At 41.0% G+C, this 16,937-nt stretch overlaps 1 protein-coding gene across 2 annotated transcripts in view; it reads right to left on the reverse strand.

The window, feature by feature from the left end:
• The window catches only part of IGF1R (insulin like growth factor 1 receptor), a 272,795-nt gene that overhangs the window by 28,793 nt on the left and 227,065 nt on the right, over positions 1 to 16,937 (reverse strand). For both annotated transcript variants that reach the window (XM_050967131.1, XM_050967132.1), the window contains 5 exons: positions 13,010 to 13,224; positions 10,818 to 10,944; positions 8,172 to 8,410; positions 6,025 to 6,192; positions 5,608 to 5,812 (listed from right to left, as the gene is read on the reverse strand). In XM_050967131.1, the coding sequence (XP_050823088.1) occupies positions 5,608 to 5,812; positions 6,025 to 6,192; positions 8,172 to 8,410; positions 10,818 to 10,944; positions 13,010 to 13,224 (954 nt within the window). The remainder of the gene's footprint in view (positions 1 to 5,607; positions 5,813 to 6,024; positions 6,193 to 8,171; positions 8,411 to 10,817; positions 10,945 to 13,009; positions 13,225 to 16,937) is intronic.

The raw sequence follows: 16,937 nt of genomic DNA on the forward strand, positions 1-16,937 counted from the left end.
ACCCGAGCTATCTGAGGTTCAAGTTCTAACCCAAGATAAACATGCACAACCTTCCACTGTGCAGGCCCCACTGAGTCAGTGTTTTGAATGGCAAAAATGTGCCCAAGGTTGTTATATGAGCAAACCGGATCCATATTTAATGATGGTGATGCTGAAGCCTGCTTTAGAGGCTCAGAATAAAATCAGATGGCACGGGTCTAAAAGCTCCCCCACAAAAATCTGAAAGGATATGAATTGTACAGTTCCAAGGTCCAGTTTTTAATTTTCTGGTTAGGATGAAAGCAATTGAAGGCTGCTTAATTTACTGTGTTGAGGAGGCAAACCAGGGACAAACTAAAAACTGTGGAAGATAACAGCTGTGCCCTTACGGACGTCATTTCCCCACCATTTCTCAAACCTATCTGTAATGAGGTCTCTAACTGACCAACTTTATGATTTGAGAAAAATCAGCACCATCTAGTGCAGGTGTGCACTGAAATGAGGCCACTAAGCAGCTTTGCAAATCAGCAACCCAAGGAGCATCTCAACACAGAATGAGATCTAAAGTTAACCAGTGTACACTAGTGGCTTGATTTTCTTGCATTGTTCTGTGTTTTACTAGCAAGTCAGTCAGTCACTGGACATGTTTTCCTTTTGAGAGAAGTCTGTTAACAGCTTCTTCATTTTGTAAGAGAAGTGGTGGGCAAAGGAACATAAGCATTCTATTAGCACAACAGAGGACATCTAAAAGATATAGAAAATAGTAAGTATGTGTCTCAGAAATGGGAGCTTTTTAATTTTGTCTGTAAAGTGCATGCGCACCTATGGAACTATGGAAATAAAATGAACATTTGCAGTAATCTATGTAGTGAATTTAAAAAAGTGATTTACTGCAACAATCCTGCAGTTTCTGTTGTTTCACGTTTTAGAATTGGCAGTGCAGACAGGCCTTTTTTTGTCAGTATAGTTGTCAACATGGAGACACAATGTACACAATGGAATGAATCTAGCTGCCACACATCACCATTACACATTAGAGGTGTTACGTGTTCTTCAGTTTGGGATTTGGGTCTTTGTTCTACACAGGAATGCAGACCACGTAACTAGAATGACCGTTTCCAAATGCTCCAATCCTAATCCATCAAGGGTTCTTGATTTAGATTTGAATTAACAGAATACTGAAAGAGTGAGGTGGTGGGGAGAGAAATCAGGGAAGAATCTACACCAGAAATATTTCCTTCATTGTACCATACCTCACATTATACCACTTACACAATGATCGTCTATTACTAGGTCATAGTAATAGCTGGGGCTATATCAAATTACTATAGTGAGGCAATGATTTCAACACATTCCCAATCAAGGAGTGGGCATTAAGAGCTAAAGAAGTGCCCTGTCAATTAGGAAACATATTAGATCAGAGAAATAGCTCACTATGAAATAGTCAGAGAACATTCGGCCATATCAAAGAGTTCATCAGAGCTACATGCCAAACAACTGTGAGAACATTTGGTTTTGAAACCTATTGGCAGAGGCTGGATGAAATTTTTAAGGAGTTTAAGGCCAAGCTTACAGCAGCAAAGCTGCGTCTCCAGAAGAGCACTCGTGTAACCGCGATATGCTGACGGGAGAGAGCTCTTGTGTCAACAAAATAAAACCAGCTCAACGAGCGCTTATGCTAGCAAAACTTGTGGGGCTTGGCAAGTGTTCTTTTCACACCCCTAAGCGACAAAAGTTTTGCCGACACAAGTTCTAGTGTACACATGGCCTTAGATTCTGCCAAACCCTAATGACTCTCAGGTTGCATATATGTGACTCTCAAAAGGTAGGCAAACCGTAGCACAAGTATCAACTAATAAATACGATGACAAGGAAAGGACTACCTGTGTTATCAAGCAACATGCCCCATGTAATTAACTCAATTCAGGGCTTGTCTATATGACCAAAGGCAAACTGGGGGGCAAATCTACCTCGCACTAGCCTGCCATGTGCTAAATTGTTGCATGGACACTGCTGCCGTGCTCTAGAGATTCCCTAGTGTGCTCTGACCTACTCCCATTTCAAAGCTGAGTAGATCACGGCACGCCAGGTAACTCTTAGTGCGAGGTGGCAGCACGTGCCACATGGTGACGCAATGCATGGCAGGTTGGTGCAGGGTAGATTTACATCCCAGTTTGCTTTGAACGAAGTGTTGGTAGAGACAAGTCTACAGCAAGAAATGGGAGAATTTCATAGCAAACAAAAGTCCACACACTGTCTCTTTGACAACGAGTATCACTGGAGAAGTCACTAGGCCTGTTTGTTGTGCTTTGGTAGAGTCATCGTGCATCTCCTTATTCCACTGCAGAGAATAAACCTTTGGACCAGCATAAAAGAACAAGGATGCCTGCTCTTGAATTAAGAGAACATGTGCATTTGTGACAAAAAGCAGTGACATTGGAAATAAAAATAAACTACAAAGTCATGTGTTGATGCAAAAACACATTCTGACAACCAAACAACCAGAAGGAGTGACCTTACCTACCACCACATTTACAGGATGTGTTAAGATTTGCTCTTTGACAGTCCCTAAAAAATTTGAAGCACAGTCCTACATTTACTTTGAAAAAGAGAATAAAATCACAGAATGTGTGGGCGAAAAAATACAGTCACATTAGGGAAAGACAGAGACCCACATATTAACCACAAAACAAACAACTAAAAAACTGAGGAATTTGACATCAATGACTTTCTGTCAAGAAGCTGCTGACTTTGCTGGAACACCCAAATGAGGAAAAACTTAGTACCCAAGAAACTAGACAGCCAAAAATAAAGGAAAGTCTTAGGGGGAAAGACAAGTAAATCCTCTATTTTCTGACATAGGGAGGAGGGGATAACAAACAATGAGAAAATAAAATAACTAAAAAGAAGAAGGAGATCTTTAAAAGAAATGGGTATGTCAGCGCAAAATGTAATAACCTTCTTAGGATGTGTCTACACTACTGTCATCACAGCAGCACAACGATGCTACAGCTCTGCCACTGTAGTGCCATAGCATAGGAGCTTCCTAAATTGATGGAAGGGGTTTTTCCATTGATGCAGGTAATCCACTTCTCCAAGAAGCCTACCTAGGTCAATGGAAGAATTCTTCTGTCAACATTGTCAATCTAGACAGGGATTATGTTGACCTTCCTAGGATGCTAAAGGTGTGAAATTTTTTCACAGCCCAGAGCATTGTAGCTATGTTAATTTAATTTTTAAGTGCAGCCCAGGTCTCTGACTATGTGCTAACTGTTAAGTTACAGCTTCTCAGATGCTGAGTGTTACTCGGTTACCACTAGAAAACAAAAGGAAAGCTGCAGAGTAATGGCTCTTGCAGTGCTGTAAGCAATAAAAATTATCTTGTCTTGGCCCTACCCTTCTTGCTCAATGCTGTACGCTCGGCCCTTCAGAAATCACAAACAGGCCAGGGCAGGATGATGTAACGACACAGATGTATTGGTTTTTAAGCAGCCTGAAAACCGCAGGTCAGACCCTTTTATTTACGTGCTGTGCTTCTTTCATAACATCCCAAAGACAGGCAAGATCCAGGTAGAAAGCTGGAAACATAATACACTTCTAATGAGGCTTGTGTTGACACATGAATTAACTTCCCCCTCAGGGAAAGAAAAGAAAAAAAATAGACATCTGCAAGTAAGAAGTTGCTCAGATTTGTCCTATGGAGAAATCTCACCAGGTCATAATCTCACATTTCCCTGACATTCAGATTTCTTAAAAGTCACTTAACTAACTCAGCTATTTACAAGTCTTATATCTTATCTGATCCTGCTGTTAAATCACTGAAAAGAAAAATATACTCATTATGAAAGCAAGCTGAGTAGGGGGAAAACTGTAAAACATTCAAGGCATTCTTTATGAATTGCTCCCATTTAAGTTTTAAAACAGTGTAAATCTACAGCATGTAAAAGATTGCTAGTACTTTGTTCCTGCCTCTGTTCAAGGTTTACTTTTCTCTTTTTTTTTAAAATTAGTCCAAGAAAATTTACCATGAGACAAAATGAATGTCATGTTTCAAATGCCTGAAAGCTTTGGTTAAATGGAAAAATACTTTTCCTCCACAAAACTATCATCATGTCACTTCAGGCAATTTATAACATGCATGTGGTTTCCAAACCTGTCGTGCAGTAGGCAGAAGTCCGAATTTGTTTATATCATAAGGTGTTGCTCAGGATTAACACAACCATTGGTTATTTCAGGATCTGGTCTGCTAGCTTATCAGCAGTGCACACAAAACTGGAGTAAATCAACAGCAGTTCAGGACAACAACTAGACACTTCCACCAAGAAGCAATATTATTTGTACTGAGGTAGTGCACAGAGGTCTCAGTGAGGGTCAGTGACCCATAGAAATAGCTGCTGTATAACCCCCCAGGTAAACATGGTCCCTTCCCTGAAGTCCTTACATCAATGATACTCAGACTGAGGCTCCTTACTGTGTCTCCTGTGGCTCTCTGCAGCACACGATATTAAAACATTGTGTGATTTAATTATTAACCAATCAGGATGCTTTTCCTATGTTATTAACCAACTGTAGACTAGTTGGTCAGTCATTTTGCTGTGAGAGAGCCAAATTAAACAATGAATTCACACTACTGTGGCTCTTTTGAGTAATGCTGATGGGTAATTTGGCTCCTCACTGCCTTACACAGTCTAAGAGTGTCTTAAATAAGACCTTTACAAGTTAAAGAAAAGTTTTTTGTTCTCTGACTTATCACTCAGTCTTGTTTTTTCATGAAGACCACACCTGAACCCTTTCCCAAGCCCCATTTAATGCCAACTCCACCTATTCCTCTCCAGCCAAGAGAGACAATGAGCCTACATGAACGATCAAAGCTGATTGCTTACATAGTAGTGTTACAGGTACACACAGTATGCTGGCCTTGTGATCCAATAATCTTAAGTAAAAACAGCTTACAAAAGAGGTAATTTAGAAACTCAAGCATCACAACCCAATAATACCTGCTCCATGATGCCATATAAAACGGAGCTTAATGGATATGTTTCTACTAACATGTAAGCAGCACCCTTTATCATGAAAGAGTGTGTACATTTAATTCTTGGTTACAGTCAAAGTCCAGGAAACCAAGACACTCTCCTTAATTAGTGCAGAGACATAAATTAGAAAGGACAACCATTTCAAATTCTGCAAGGCTCCAATATTCCTTTAATTTCCAAACCAGATACATCCTCAAGACGAGTTACCTATACATTTAAAAGGCCATTTAGAGAAAAAACATGTTTGAAGCCAGTTCTCTGCCGCAGGTTGATCATCCCTGAAACCCTTACAAGTGAAGAACTGTTACATGACCTTTGATTCCACAAAGGAGCAACCACAAAGAAGGTCCTTGAACAATGTAGGTAAGGACTATTATAATTAGTTAAAATAGGGAGAGAGAGCTAAAAATCAGTGAAGAAAAGAAGCTATGAAATAGAAAGACTGTAGATCACCTCTCTCCTTACATGAGGCAGTGTTTATGTGCTTACGGTTTGATTAAAAAAATGCTTTCATGTGTATATAGCAAGGGCCCCAGGAAATGATATTACCGCTAGTCCTCACCTATAAAGACAGCAAAGATCCAGCTTCTATTACCTGGGCACAAAGATGGAGTTATGGAGGAAGTCCTCAAAGACTTTCCGGTACTCTGCCTCCTCCTTCTCAGCTTGCTTCTCTGCCTCTGTCTTGGGGCAAGCACAGCAAGGTCCTTTTTCTCCCTCACTCCCCTCTGGCTTGGTGGGTTCGGTAGCTTCTTCTGTATCAATGGTCTCATCAGCATATCTCCGAATTGGGACTTTATCTTTAAAAGAAAAGACCAGATGTTGAGGTTTTTTCCCTTACTGCCAGTGGGTGTATAAACAATCCATGTTCACCCTTCCCCCATACTAGCTGTTATTCACAGAAACATCAGAGAATAGGCAGCTGCAGCTGCATTTGCTGGTCATGTGAATAATGAGGACAGACAGGTATGAATTTCAGGCATTTTCACACAACTGCTTTCAGCTCCCTTACCTTTGGAGCAGTAGTTATGTCGGTAAAGATAACTGTCCTGAGGCTGCTGCTGCCACCGTACAATATAGTAGGACAGGTTGCCATTGGGGAGAGAGGGTGGATTCCATTTCACTATTAACTGAGAGGAGGTATTAGATGCTGAAATAACATCCAGTGGGATAGATGGTACTAGGAGAGGAAAAGGAACAGAAAAAAAAATAGCCATTTTTACACACAACTCATTGAAATATAAAAAGCTGAGAAACAATGCCTCAATTAACTGCTTTGTACATCACTCCGAAAAACAGTTCATCCCACCTCAAGGGAACGAAGAATGCTGCTGACTCCTCTTGACTAACAGATGTGAATGTTTTAAAAGCCACCTCCCTACAGCAGCGATCTGATGTACTCAACAACTTTCCTTAATGTCTAAGGGCCAAGTTTTGCAATCCTTAAACCAACAAAGCTTCTATTAATTTCCAAAGAGAATATTGCTTGAATAATGACCACAGAACTTGGCCTGAAGTATGGAACCATGCCCTGGTAGACTATTTAATGACATTCTGATTTCTTTACTCCATGTAATCCAGAAAGTTTCAATTTATGACTAGCACTGTCCCGTATTTTTTAGTTGCTGCTTTGTAAATAAAAGCAATTGTTTATGCAAAGAAAATTTAGAATGCCAATTTGGGAAATTATGAATGGCATTATGTTGAGAGAGAGAAATGTAGGGGCGTGGAGTAAACAAACCACAGCAGCAAACCCTGCAAACCCTGTGTGATGAATTTCCGTACGAAATAATATCCAAAAACATACACAGACATTTCTTGAGAGGTCTGATGAGAGTGAGGTTCTACTTGGACTTCGCACCTCTAAATATTTTAGAGAGTTTATATGGTCTTGGACAGGCAAATCACATTTAGCAAAATTTTGAATTATTTGATGTCTCTCTCTCCTTGTTTGATTCACACCCTGAAAATAGACACATCTTGTATGTTTGCTACTATGTTATATGAATAATGGTGGCTGTTCTCAGCTAGCATTTGTGTAGAACACACTGAAAAAAAAACCCTCAAAATATATAGGGTGGGTTTTCTCCTGAATTTGAGCAAACAAAAAGTTGAGTTGTCTCACTCAGCGCTGCCAGAGACTTGTTGAATTCAAGGTTGAAAAACGTGTCAATCTCTCAAATTTCTCTCTCTTGCCCTCACACATTTCAATGGACAAATGGTGAAAGAGGCGCTCCTTATGGATAGTGCAAGAGCCCTTTTCACCAATGCAGCATCATCATCTGGGGGATCTCTACAGCTTAAGGTCTCCGATGCTTGCTCCAAGCCACGCACTAGAAAACCAAGAGCTTTAAAATATGAGCAAAATTCCAATTGCTTTAGAAGATATAGGGCAAAAAAGAGACTTCAAATCCGATAACAATGCACATAGGGTTACATGCATTTGAAACATAACAATTTGAACACAGCTGAGACTAACAGGTAGATAAGATGACCTGATGTTCAGTGCCTTCCAAAAATCAAACATTTAAATGCAACATGTTTGTAGATCTCAAAACTATGGTCTATTCGAAAGGCAGCCGATACTTAAAAGTAACAGCCAGCTTTTATCCTATGCACCTCACTATAGTATTTGGATACCTGAGCTTTTCCCATCTTTTGTTTCAGAAATTACCTTATCAAGCTATTTAGTTTTTTCAATAATTCATCTTTGATCACAGGCTATTTAAATGTCTCACTCATTTTGGAAGCTATTCGTGGTCAAAAGGTGGAGCTCAATCAAACATGTTCACCTGATGTTATGTTGTAGTGGTCAGCATGATGACTTAAAGGAAAGCACATAACTGCGAAAAACAGACACCTTGTGTTCCTGTCCGTATGGCTGACAAACAGACCCTTGTCTGCCCTCATTGCAATGTTTTCTGGGAGGAATATTACAAGTGACCTTAACTGAGACGGCAATATATTTAAACTGCACTGGGCCCCTCTAATGGATTTCCCGAGTATCAAGCATTTAAAGTTGTTCATGTTTTCCAATGCACTTAAGTTTTTTCCACAGTCCAGGGCTAATAAATTACACATGCAGCTTTAAAGACCCATCTGAGTGGGTGAAAGCCCAGCCTGTGATACATTTGCAGTGTCACGCATCACAGGCCTTACCTGAAGCATTGGTGCGTATATAGACTATTTCACTCTTTGCTCCATGGATGTGATGATTCTCCATCATTGTGAGAGTAACAGCCTTGACATAAATAGCATATTGAGTCCAAGGTTTCAGTCCCTGCAGTAAAATCCCAGGGTTGTTCTCTTTGTTTGGGGGCAGATCAACATCCACCATGTTCCAGCTATTAGAACCACAAGCATCTTGCCCATCATACTCTGTCACATTCTTGAATGGTCTGAAATATTAAAAGAAAACGGTACTGATTGTACTTTTACTTCCTCTTAAAAACACAAACTTTTATGGGGGAATCTCACATCAGCCTTTGTCCAATGAAACTAATAAAAATTATTTGCTTTTTATAGAAGAATAAAAGAGAATCCCAGAGCCTACATTTGTCTTATTTCCAACTGCTATAAAACTAGGGAGTTCAGATTTAGCTACAGGATTTAGCCTCTGTAGTTACTGAGATGTCAGGAATCCAAGGGAAATAGGTACTCATGGCTTTACTTTCCCTTCCCACAAAAGGAAAGCTATTGAATAATTTATCACTATGAACAAACATCTTCAATTCAACCACACCCTGCCAAAGGAGAGATAACGTGTAACTGTTGTCAGCAGAGAGAAACAGAAATAGACCTTCAGCGATAGGCCAACAAGCGTTGGAGAGGAGAAACCTGCTGGGGTATTAATTTATTATTTATAGAGCTCCATAAGGGTACCTACCATTATACAATGGGTAGACTATGCCAAACAAATAATCCCTTCCCCATATAATGGAATAATAAAAAGCCCTTATTTCTTCTTATATAAACACAGCGAATCATAAAACAAGAAGTTGCCAGTTTGTTATTGTCTTGTGGTAGTGGTGATAAACCGTAAGAATCAATCACATTCACATGTAGGTACAAAAGGTTACATAGCTGTAGATTACTGTGTCAATTAAAACGTAAACAAGACTTGTTCTAAGGACACCGACTCCGTTGCCCTATCTTACTTTCAAAAGCAGAGTGTGGAATGTTTCTGACTTTATATTCACAGGTTATCTGGGCTCAAATTAAACAGATGCGACTCAGAATAACTATGGACAGTGGTTGAACGTTAGCTGCAAGAACCCAGATTTCGCTACATTTTGACTAGTAGCTCAGTAGCCTATTGGCTGCTTTAGTTCTTGACATAGGCAAACCACCAAGTTTGGATCTGTAATTTGTACGTTTGATTAATTTTAAATTGTATTATTGGTACAACTATACACAAAGTATTACTTTTATTTAATGACTATTTAGCATAGACATGTCAATACTGAAGGCATACCATGTTACAGACTCATATTGTGGTATTAATAGAATTCCTGCTTCGTTTGCTCACAACTCAGCTCCAGGATGTTGAAGCAATCAGCCTGCTCACCGGGCTGTCTCTCTCTTACATCTCTCTCTTCTCAAAGCAGAATCTCAATGCAGCTGACTGATTTACTATGTTTCTGGTTGGAAGTGTTTCTTGCTCACTCTAACTATTACTTCCACAGAGACTGTGGAACAGCTCTGGACAGCAGAGAGGAAACATGCTCTGAGATTAGAGATAGAATGGAGTAAAGAAAGGATTACAAAAAGGTAGGGTTAGACCCAGGGCCGGCTCCAGGCCACAGCGCGCCAAGCGCGTGCTTGGGGCAGCACGCCACGGGGGGTGCTTTGCCGGTTGCTGGGAGGGTGGCAGGCAGCTCCGGTGGACCTGCCGCAGGCGTGCCTGCGGAGGGTCCGCTAATCCCGCGGCTTCGGTAGACCTGCCGCAGGCGTTTCTGCAGATGGTCCGCTGGTCCCACGGCGCCGGTGGACCTCCTGCAGACACGCCTGTGGCAGCTCCAGCAGAGCCACGGGACCGGCGAGCAGCAGAGTGCCCCCTGTGGCGTGACGCCGTGCTTGGGGGGGCGAAATTGCTAGAGCCGGCCCTGGTTAGACCCTTCCTGGGTGGCTGATGTACCAAGAATTGCTAGTCAGTGTGGACACTGGCAATAGGCCCTCTTTAGAAAAGCTGCTTAGTGAAAGATAACATGGGAACACGGGTCAGAAAAATACTTGAATATGAAGGAGAAAGAGAATTGACTGTTTGGATCAAAACATTTCCCAGAACATTGGAGCACAGGAGGACGGAGACATTCGGATTTCAGCTCTGGTTCAGGCTGATCTCCAATACAAAGGGTGTGTGTGTGTGTGTGTCTGTGCGTCCGTCTGATCCATGCTGCTGCCTAGCCAATGTCATGGCTGGGAGGAGAAAGAGCTAATTGGCATAAGAGCACATATATTATTTGGAGAGTCCAATAAACACAGAAAAGCACCCAGATAATAGGCGAGCATTTTATATCACTTGGGGTTTTTTAAATGAGAAAATGTCCTGAAAACAGGTCCTAAACACCTCTACGTTAGCAGGCACTTTGGGATAGTGCATAGTATCAAAACAGAACCTTGTAAGAAAGGAGCACTCGAGAACGAAGTGAGTACACTGCACAGAATAAGAACTGCCCAAGGGACTTTGCTGACTCACTTTATTCTTTATTCAGCCAATAAACACAACGGTCAAGAAAGAAATCCTACCCACTGTGCCTGTTATTTCCTGAATGACATCAATAGTCTCAGAACACGTATACTCACGCCTCTTTGTAGTAAACAGTGAAGCTAATAAGATCTCTGTAATCCGGAGGGCGATACCGCTCCCAGGTGAGCTTAATCCGGTTCTTCAGGGTGGTGTTGGAGACAAAATTCAGAATGTGGCTTTCGCCTACAACATAAACAAATGACAGTCAGTAACCATGGCAAAATTAGTTCGATTCACAACTTCGTTATTGAGTTTTGTTGTGTTTCTTAAAACTGTGTGCTTAAGTATTACGTAGTTCAGGGGTCTCGACAGCACTCAGCACCACTGTACTGCAGGAACCGACTAGTTGCTATATATATTCTATTTATTCCAAAGCACTTAGTGAGGATTCAGTAACGTTAGGATACGTGGAAACAAGTGAATTTATTTCTTAAAAATAAAACATTTTAAAGCGTGTGGTTAGAATGCTGGGAAAAGGTGCTCAGGATTCTCTCTGTGCATGGAAGTCCTGTTTATCTACAGGACCAGTACAGTTAGTGCTACAAGCTTTCGTCTTCTATTCTGCTTATAAATTTAAGCATTGAGTTTAAGTGAGTGCACTCTGGGGTAAAAGGAAAGATCCCCTAGCAACCGCAATAGTGGTTTTTGCATTCCTATTGATTAGGTGCTGGATTGAGAACGATTAAACTCATTTCATATACAGCACAGCCATTTGATAGCAGCAGCTTCCAGTCGCTATGCTACACTGAGCTAGGCTGGATCTGAGCCAGCAACTTAGAGATGAACAGGCATCCAGTCCTGAAACAAAACCGTTTTAAAAACTTAATTCTTGGACTGAGAACTTGTGTGCTAAGTGTCAATTGTGAGTGAGTTTTAACATCTTAGTAGAACTCTGAAAAATAAAGAAGTTTTCATCCTCATGTACGCTGGCACTAATGGTGCTGCTATCTTTTCAAAGGCAATTTAGCTTTTGTTAATTCTCTCCTTTTTTCCCTTTTGAGAGTCAGAAAGCTTTTTGTAACAGTTTTAAGGAACAGGCAGTGGCTGGCACTGGCCTCATGGTAGTAGGGACTGGCTGTGCATCTGTAACTCCTCTAGAACTGTGAGCACTCATTCTACTGAATGTAAGCACACTCCTTCCTTTGCACAACAAGGATCTGCACCATCTGCAGCTAAAGAGACATTCAGCAGTGTATGTGTCCTAGTTTTGTAAACACTGTCCAGCACAAGGGAGTTTTACTTATAAACATGATATGCTTTAATTTACTCATTTCCAAGAACACCACAAACAACGTAACAGACAAAACATGTCATCAGCTCTATGGGCCATGGGGCAAAGCCAGGCCTGTAAGCCCTCTTTTCTTTGCAATCCTTAAAGGACAGATGGGATTTTAAATTTCTTTGTAAATCAAAAGGCCTGATCCAAAGACCATTGAAAGCAAATGGGAGACTTCCATTGACTTGAATGGGTTTTGGATCACACCGTTTCTGAATATGCTTCTGCACAGCCCAAAAACACAAAGGCATTGTAACTCTGAAATATTGTAGAACTAACTGGAAATATCTCTCTCAAGTTATTCTCTGTTTGACACGGAAACAAATCACAGCAGATTTATTCTAAAGAATATTTCTAGCAACTGACAAGCAGCAATCCGCACCAGCAGAGGCCAGCCAGAAGTATGAAAATAAAGCAACGTGTTTTGCACTAAAATTCTGCAGTCTCCTCAATATCAGGAAACTAAACAGACAATCCCCTCTCCCCGCTAATATTTATGATGTCATGGATCTGCCTTGCAAAGGAAGTGGTGGAAACTCTATCATTGAAGATTTTAAAAACCAGATTATACAATAAATAAGGAAAAAAAGATTACTTTGTGAAATATTGTGGCTTGGCAAAGCGATGGAATTGGGCATCCTCAAACTCTTTTGTAATGTGGACATGTCAAATTGTGTTCCTGTAGCTACAGCAATCACTGTCAAAATCGTATTAGGAAAACAAAGCATTTTCTTCATCAATGTAATTCAGCAGCTGGAAATAGTCATCCATATGTGATCAGCCAGCTCTGCAGACCACCAGTAGACCATGGACCGCAGTTTGGAAACGGCTGAATTACAATGGATAATGTGTCTTTTAATCACTAACTTCTACATTCTGTATTCCTCAGTAGGATTGTGGGGTGGTTGTCTATTTTTAAACTTTGTATTAGGCCTCACTCCTATTTAATTCCCCTTCTGATCCTTGACTTACAAGAGGCTCTCTCCCCATTGTTTCTTGGATTTATATCTCCTTTACTCTGCCGTCCCTTGGTTCCCGACACATCCTCCATGCGGTAAATCTCAGACACACACAGTTTGGGATTAAACGCAAAGTACATTTTCCCCTCTTTGATCGTCAGGTTGTGGTGGTTCCAGTCCCACAGTTGTTGCAGATTCTGGTTATCCAACACATAGAAAGAATAATTCCTACAAAGAGATTTTAAAAGGCAAAGTTAGTTTTACCATCAGCTCATGGGTAGTTCCTGTCCAAACTAGCAGAACACAGGGGCAATTCTTTTTTAAATGAAATATCCTCCTGTTGACATGAACTGATTACACCTGCTCAGTATCTCTGCCTCCAAAGAGGAGAGCAAATGCTTCTTCCCCCCGGAAGTGAGTTTCCCTTGAATTTTTCCACAGGTAAGAGGGGGAATGGCTGCAACATGGGACTCCAAGACTGCCACTGGTTGTAGCCTTCCCTTACTCCAGTGTGGGTTTGACAATACAGTTTGTATGGAAGATGCCATACGAAACACAATTGTACAGTATTTTATTCCTGTCCCACTCCTTGACATACAACATTCAACACATGTTCCTTTGAAAGAGATCTCTATATTTTCCACTAATGCGATCTGACAGCCTTGCATATTGTATAGCAGAAAACGTGTGCTGTACTTTAGGTCATCAAGATAAGATGGAAAGGTAGACAATGCTGCATCCTTTCTTGTGTTACATGAGCTGAAAGAGGAGTTTTCTTTGCCCGAAAGACAGTGTGTTGTAATTTATCTGTTGGTCCAATACAAAGTATCATGTATGCTCTACCAAGTATTCTGTCTCTCGTACACTACTATCTGGTAATAAATAGTCACACTTATGTGACTGTGAGCACAGTACAAACCTTCACTGCTTTAAAGCTCTGAAACATCACAATCTGACCACCTGCAGCAGTCACTTTCTAACAGACGATGGGGGTTGATTCTCTCACTGCACAAGTACACGTACACCTTTAACTTCGATGAATACCGATGCAAGTTACTTGTGTAAATTCCACACTGGGCTGAAATGGCAAGATGGGTACAGACCAGAGCACTTCAAGTTTCCATGGTAGAAAAGACCCTATAGAAGCATTTTCATTTTGAGGTTGGGAAAGGAAAGGACTGGAGAGGGAATTAAGGGCATGTCTAAATGATTATTGTAATATTAGGGAAATCTGCAGCCATGTTAACTACACTGATGTAAACCCCTAATATAAAGACACTACACCCTTGTGATTTGTGCAAGCCCCATTTTGCACTGGTGTGTCCCTATCAATGGAGTCAAAATTTCTTTTTTCTCTCAACACATTATGCAACATCAATAAGTGTTTCTGCAGGATACTAACAGACTTACCACGGGTTTGAAAGAAAATAAACACCATCATTTGTAGTTCTCCTTCAGTATTGTTTCCTCCCATGTTACAAACAATGACACCTCAGAATACCCAATGAATCAGCCAAGAGAATGGAATCATTTGTTTATTGGGGCTGTAAGCTCTTCCGGACAAGATTGCAGTTCTCTCCTTTGTGTTTCCTTCTTAGTGACAAGTGCTGAGCGCACTTACAGTGCTGTATGAAAACAAGAACAGCCTGCTCCTCCTGCTTCCAAGTGTCCCCAAATACCTAGTACTTTATTTCTAACAAAACAAATACATCTGACACTGCTTTGGGTTGAGCAGTGAGTACACCTGCTTTTTGTTGACTAATACAGTTAAGCATATGTGTGAGTTAAAGTCACACTAAATATATTTCACCAAGGGAACATCTTTTACAAGCATTACGCAAAACTGCACTTGGATCTCACCATGTGTACTGAGAGACAGTGGATGGTTTGGACACTATTATCTCTTTGCAGTCAATGAGCAAAAACTAAGCTTGCAACTTCCTGAACATCTTTAATGAGATGAAATGTGCATTATCAATAGCCATGGGAATAAATGACGGCAGATGAGGTTGTTTTTTTTAAGAAGGAACTAAAGCAGGACTCAGATTAGATGCAGCTAGTACAATAAAACACCTTCAAGGTTATTAAAACAGGTTTTAATCCAAGAGGTTTAACTGAATGCCTCCTATCACTTTGTGCTTGAAATACCGGAGCGAAACATGACATTTCTTATTCTAAAGAGGCATGACTAAGTTTTCAAGACAATCAAGTGACTGGACGAAGTCAAGCACTCTTGTCGATACTTCAGACTACTGCAAAGAGGTCAAAAAAGAGTTAGGACTAAAAGTGGATAGTATGTTAAAACCATCTGCACAAGTCCAAGTAGCAGTTTAAGGCAAACAAGTTCTACGGGCGTATATATACACGGCAAGTATAAATTAGTAGAAGTTATTCTGGCACCATCTGAGGCACCAGTGAAACCACATTTGGAATACTGCATACAAGTCCAATCACAGGATAGGTAAACCATTGCAGAAACAGAAAAGATGCTGCAGAGAGCAAAAAGCACACTCAGGGTTCTGGAGATACAAGTTATAAGTAGCAATTATATCAGACTTTGGCCTTTACAGCTGTGAGGGGAAAAATGTCAGGATGCCAGGAAGATAGCATGGAAAGAATAAAAGACTCAACAGGAAAACAAGCTTCTGCCAAACAGCTATTGAGATAGAAACTAACCGAAAGAGAGGAGGTTGGAGCTTGAAGGAGGGCAGTCTAAACCTATGAGCAGAAGCCTGTGGACCTTCAAGGCCCAATTTTTGTGGCAGGACAAAGAACGTGAACAGATGTTCATATCCTCTGCAGCACCCACATGGTAGTGTCATCACACAGCTTATGTGCAACCTTAAATCATAGGACACACTGATATCTGGGCAACTACTGGCTGAATTTTTAAAAACACACCACATTTTCCATATTTATATAGCTCCTGCAGCCACAAATGGGACATTCACAGTGCTACATATATCTGCACTGAAATTTATAATGGTTCCTGAAACAAAAATGTAGCAGCAATTCTGCTGATCATTACTGGGCATTCCCCACCTTCCTTTTTAGGATGACCTGAAAGGAAAGGACAGAGCTACAGTTCATGCTGGGAGAGGCAAGAACCCAAGTCAGCCTATTGCTAAGAGAGGGCAATGTGCGATTCAGAATGACCAGGAAAGGGAAGTGACCTCTACAGGATAAGAACAAGGACTGGCAGACAAAGGGCCAGTGCAGTGAGTGAGAGCAGCAGGCTCAAGCCAGCAGTCTGGGAGTTGATTGCAGAGGGACGACCAGGCTACAGAATCTGACCGGCAGAGACCAGAAGAGAAGTCCCCCAGGGAGGCCCAGAGAAGAAGGTACTGCAACTACCAGGGCTAGGATGGGCAAAAAGCTCTTTAGCTCGCTAATCACAGCCAATGAGGGAGAGAAGGGAACGAGGGGTGGGAGGAGCTTCACACTGTATCTCGTCAGCATCACAGTTGCCCCCATAGAGCAGGCCAATCACTTTATCCCTTGCAGGAAAAGTTGCTTATAAACATTAGCAGGAGAGTAGAATAATCCTTAGAATATTTTTGGTTTGCTTTCTAAAAAGAGACTGTAAAGCATTTTGAGGCAAGGACTGTCTTTTAAAGTGAAACACGAGAGAGCGCGCGCGAGCATGGAGGGTGTGTGTCTCTGTGTCCATACAGTGCCTGCCACACTGGGGCCCAGATCCCTGCCTGACATGGGGTTTTAGGTACCACTGCAATAGAAATATTGCAGAACAAACAAATAAATAAATTATGGAATAGCATATAAAAGGCATCATCTGAAGATACACATTTTTAAACTGCTTTACAAGCCATTCAAATTTAAATCAAACTCTCCAATTATTTTAGAATATTTCACCCAGCAAGCTACAACATAATCAGCAAATAACCAATATTATAACAATTCTGGTACATTCTCCTTTATTT

Source organism: Gopherus flavomarginatus, chromosome 9 (assembly GCF_025201925.1).
Source record: "Gopherus flavomarginatus isolate rGopFla2 chromosome 9, rGopFla2.mat.asm, whole genome shotgun sequence".
NCBI classification, from domain to species: Eukaryota; Metazoa; Chordata; order Testudines; family Testudinidae; genus Gopherus; species Gopherus flavomarginatus.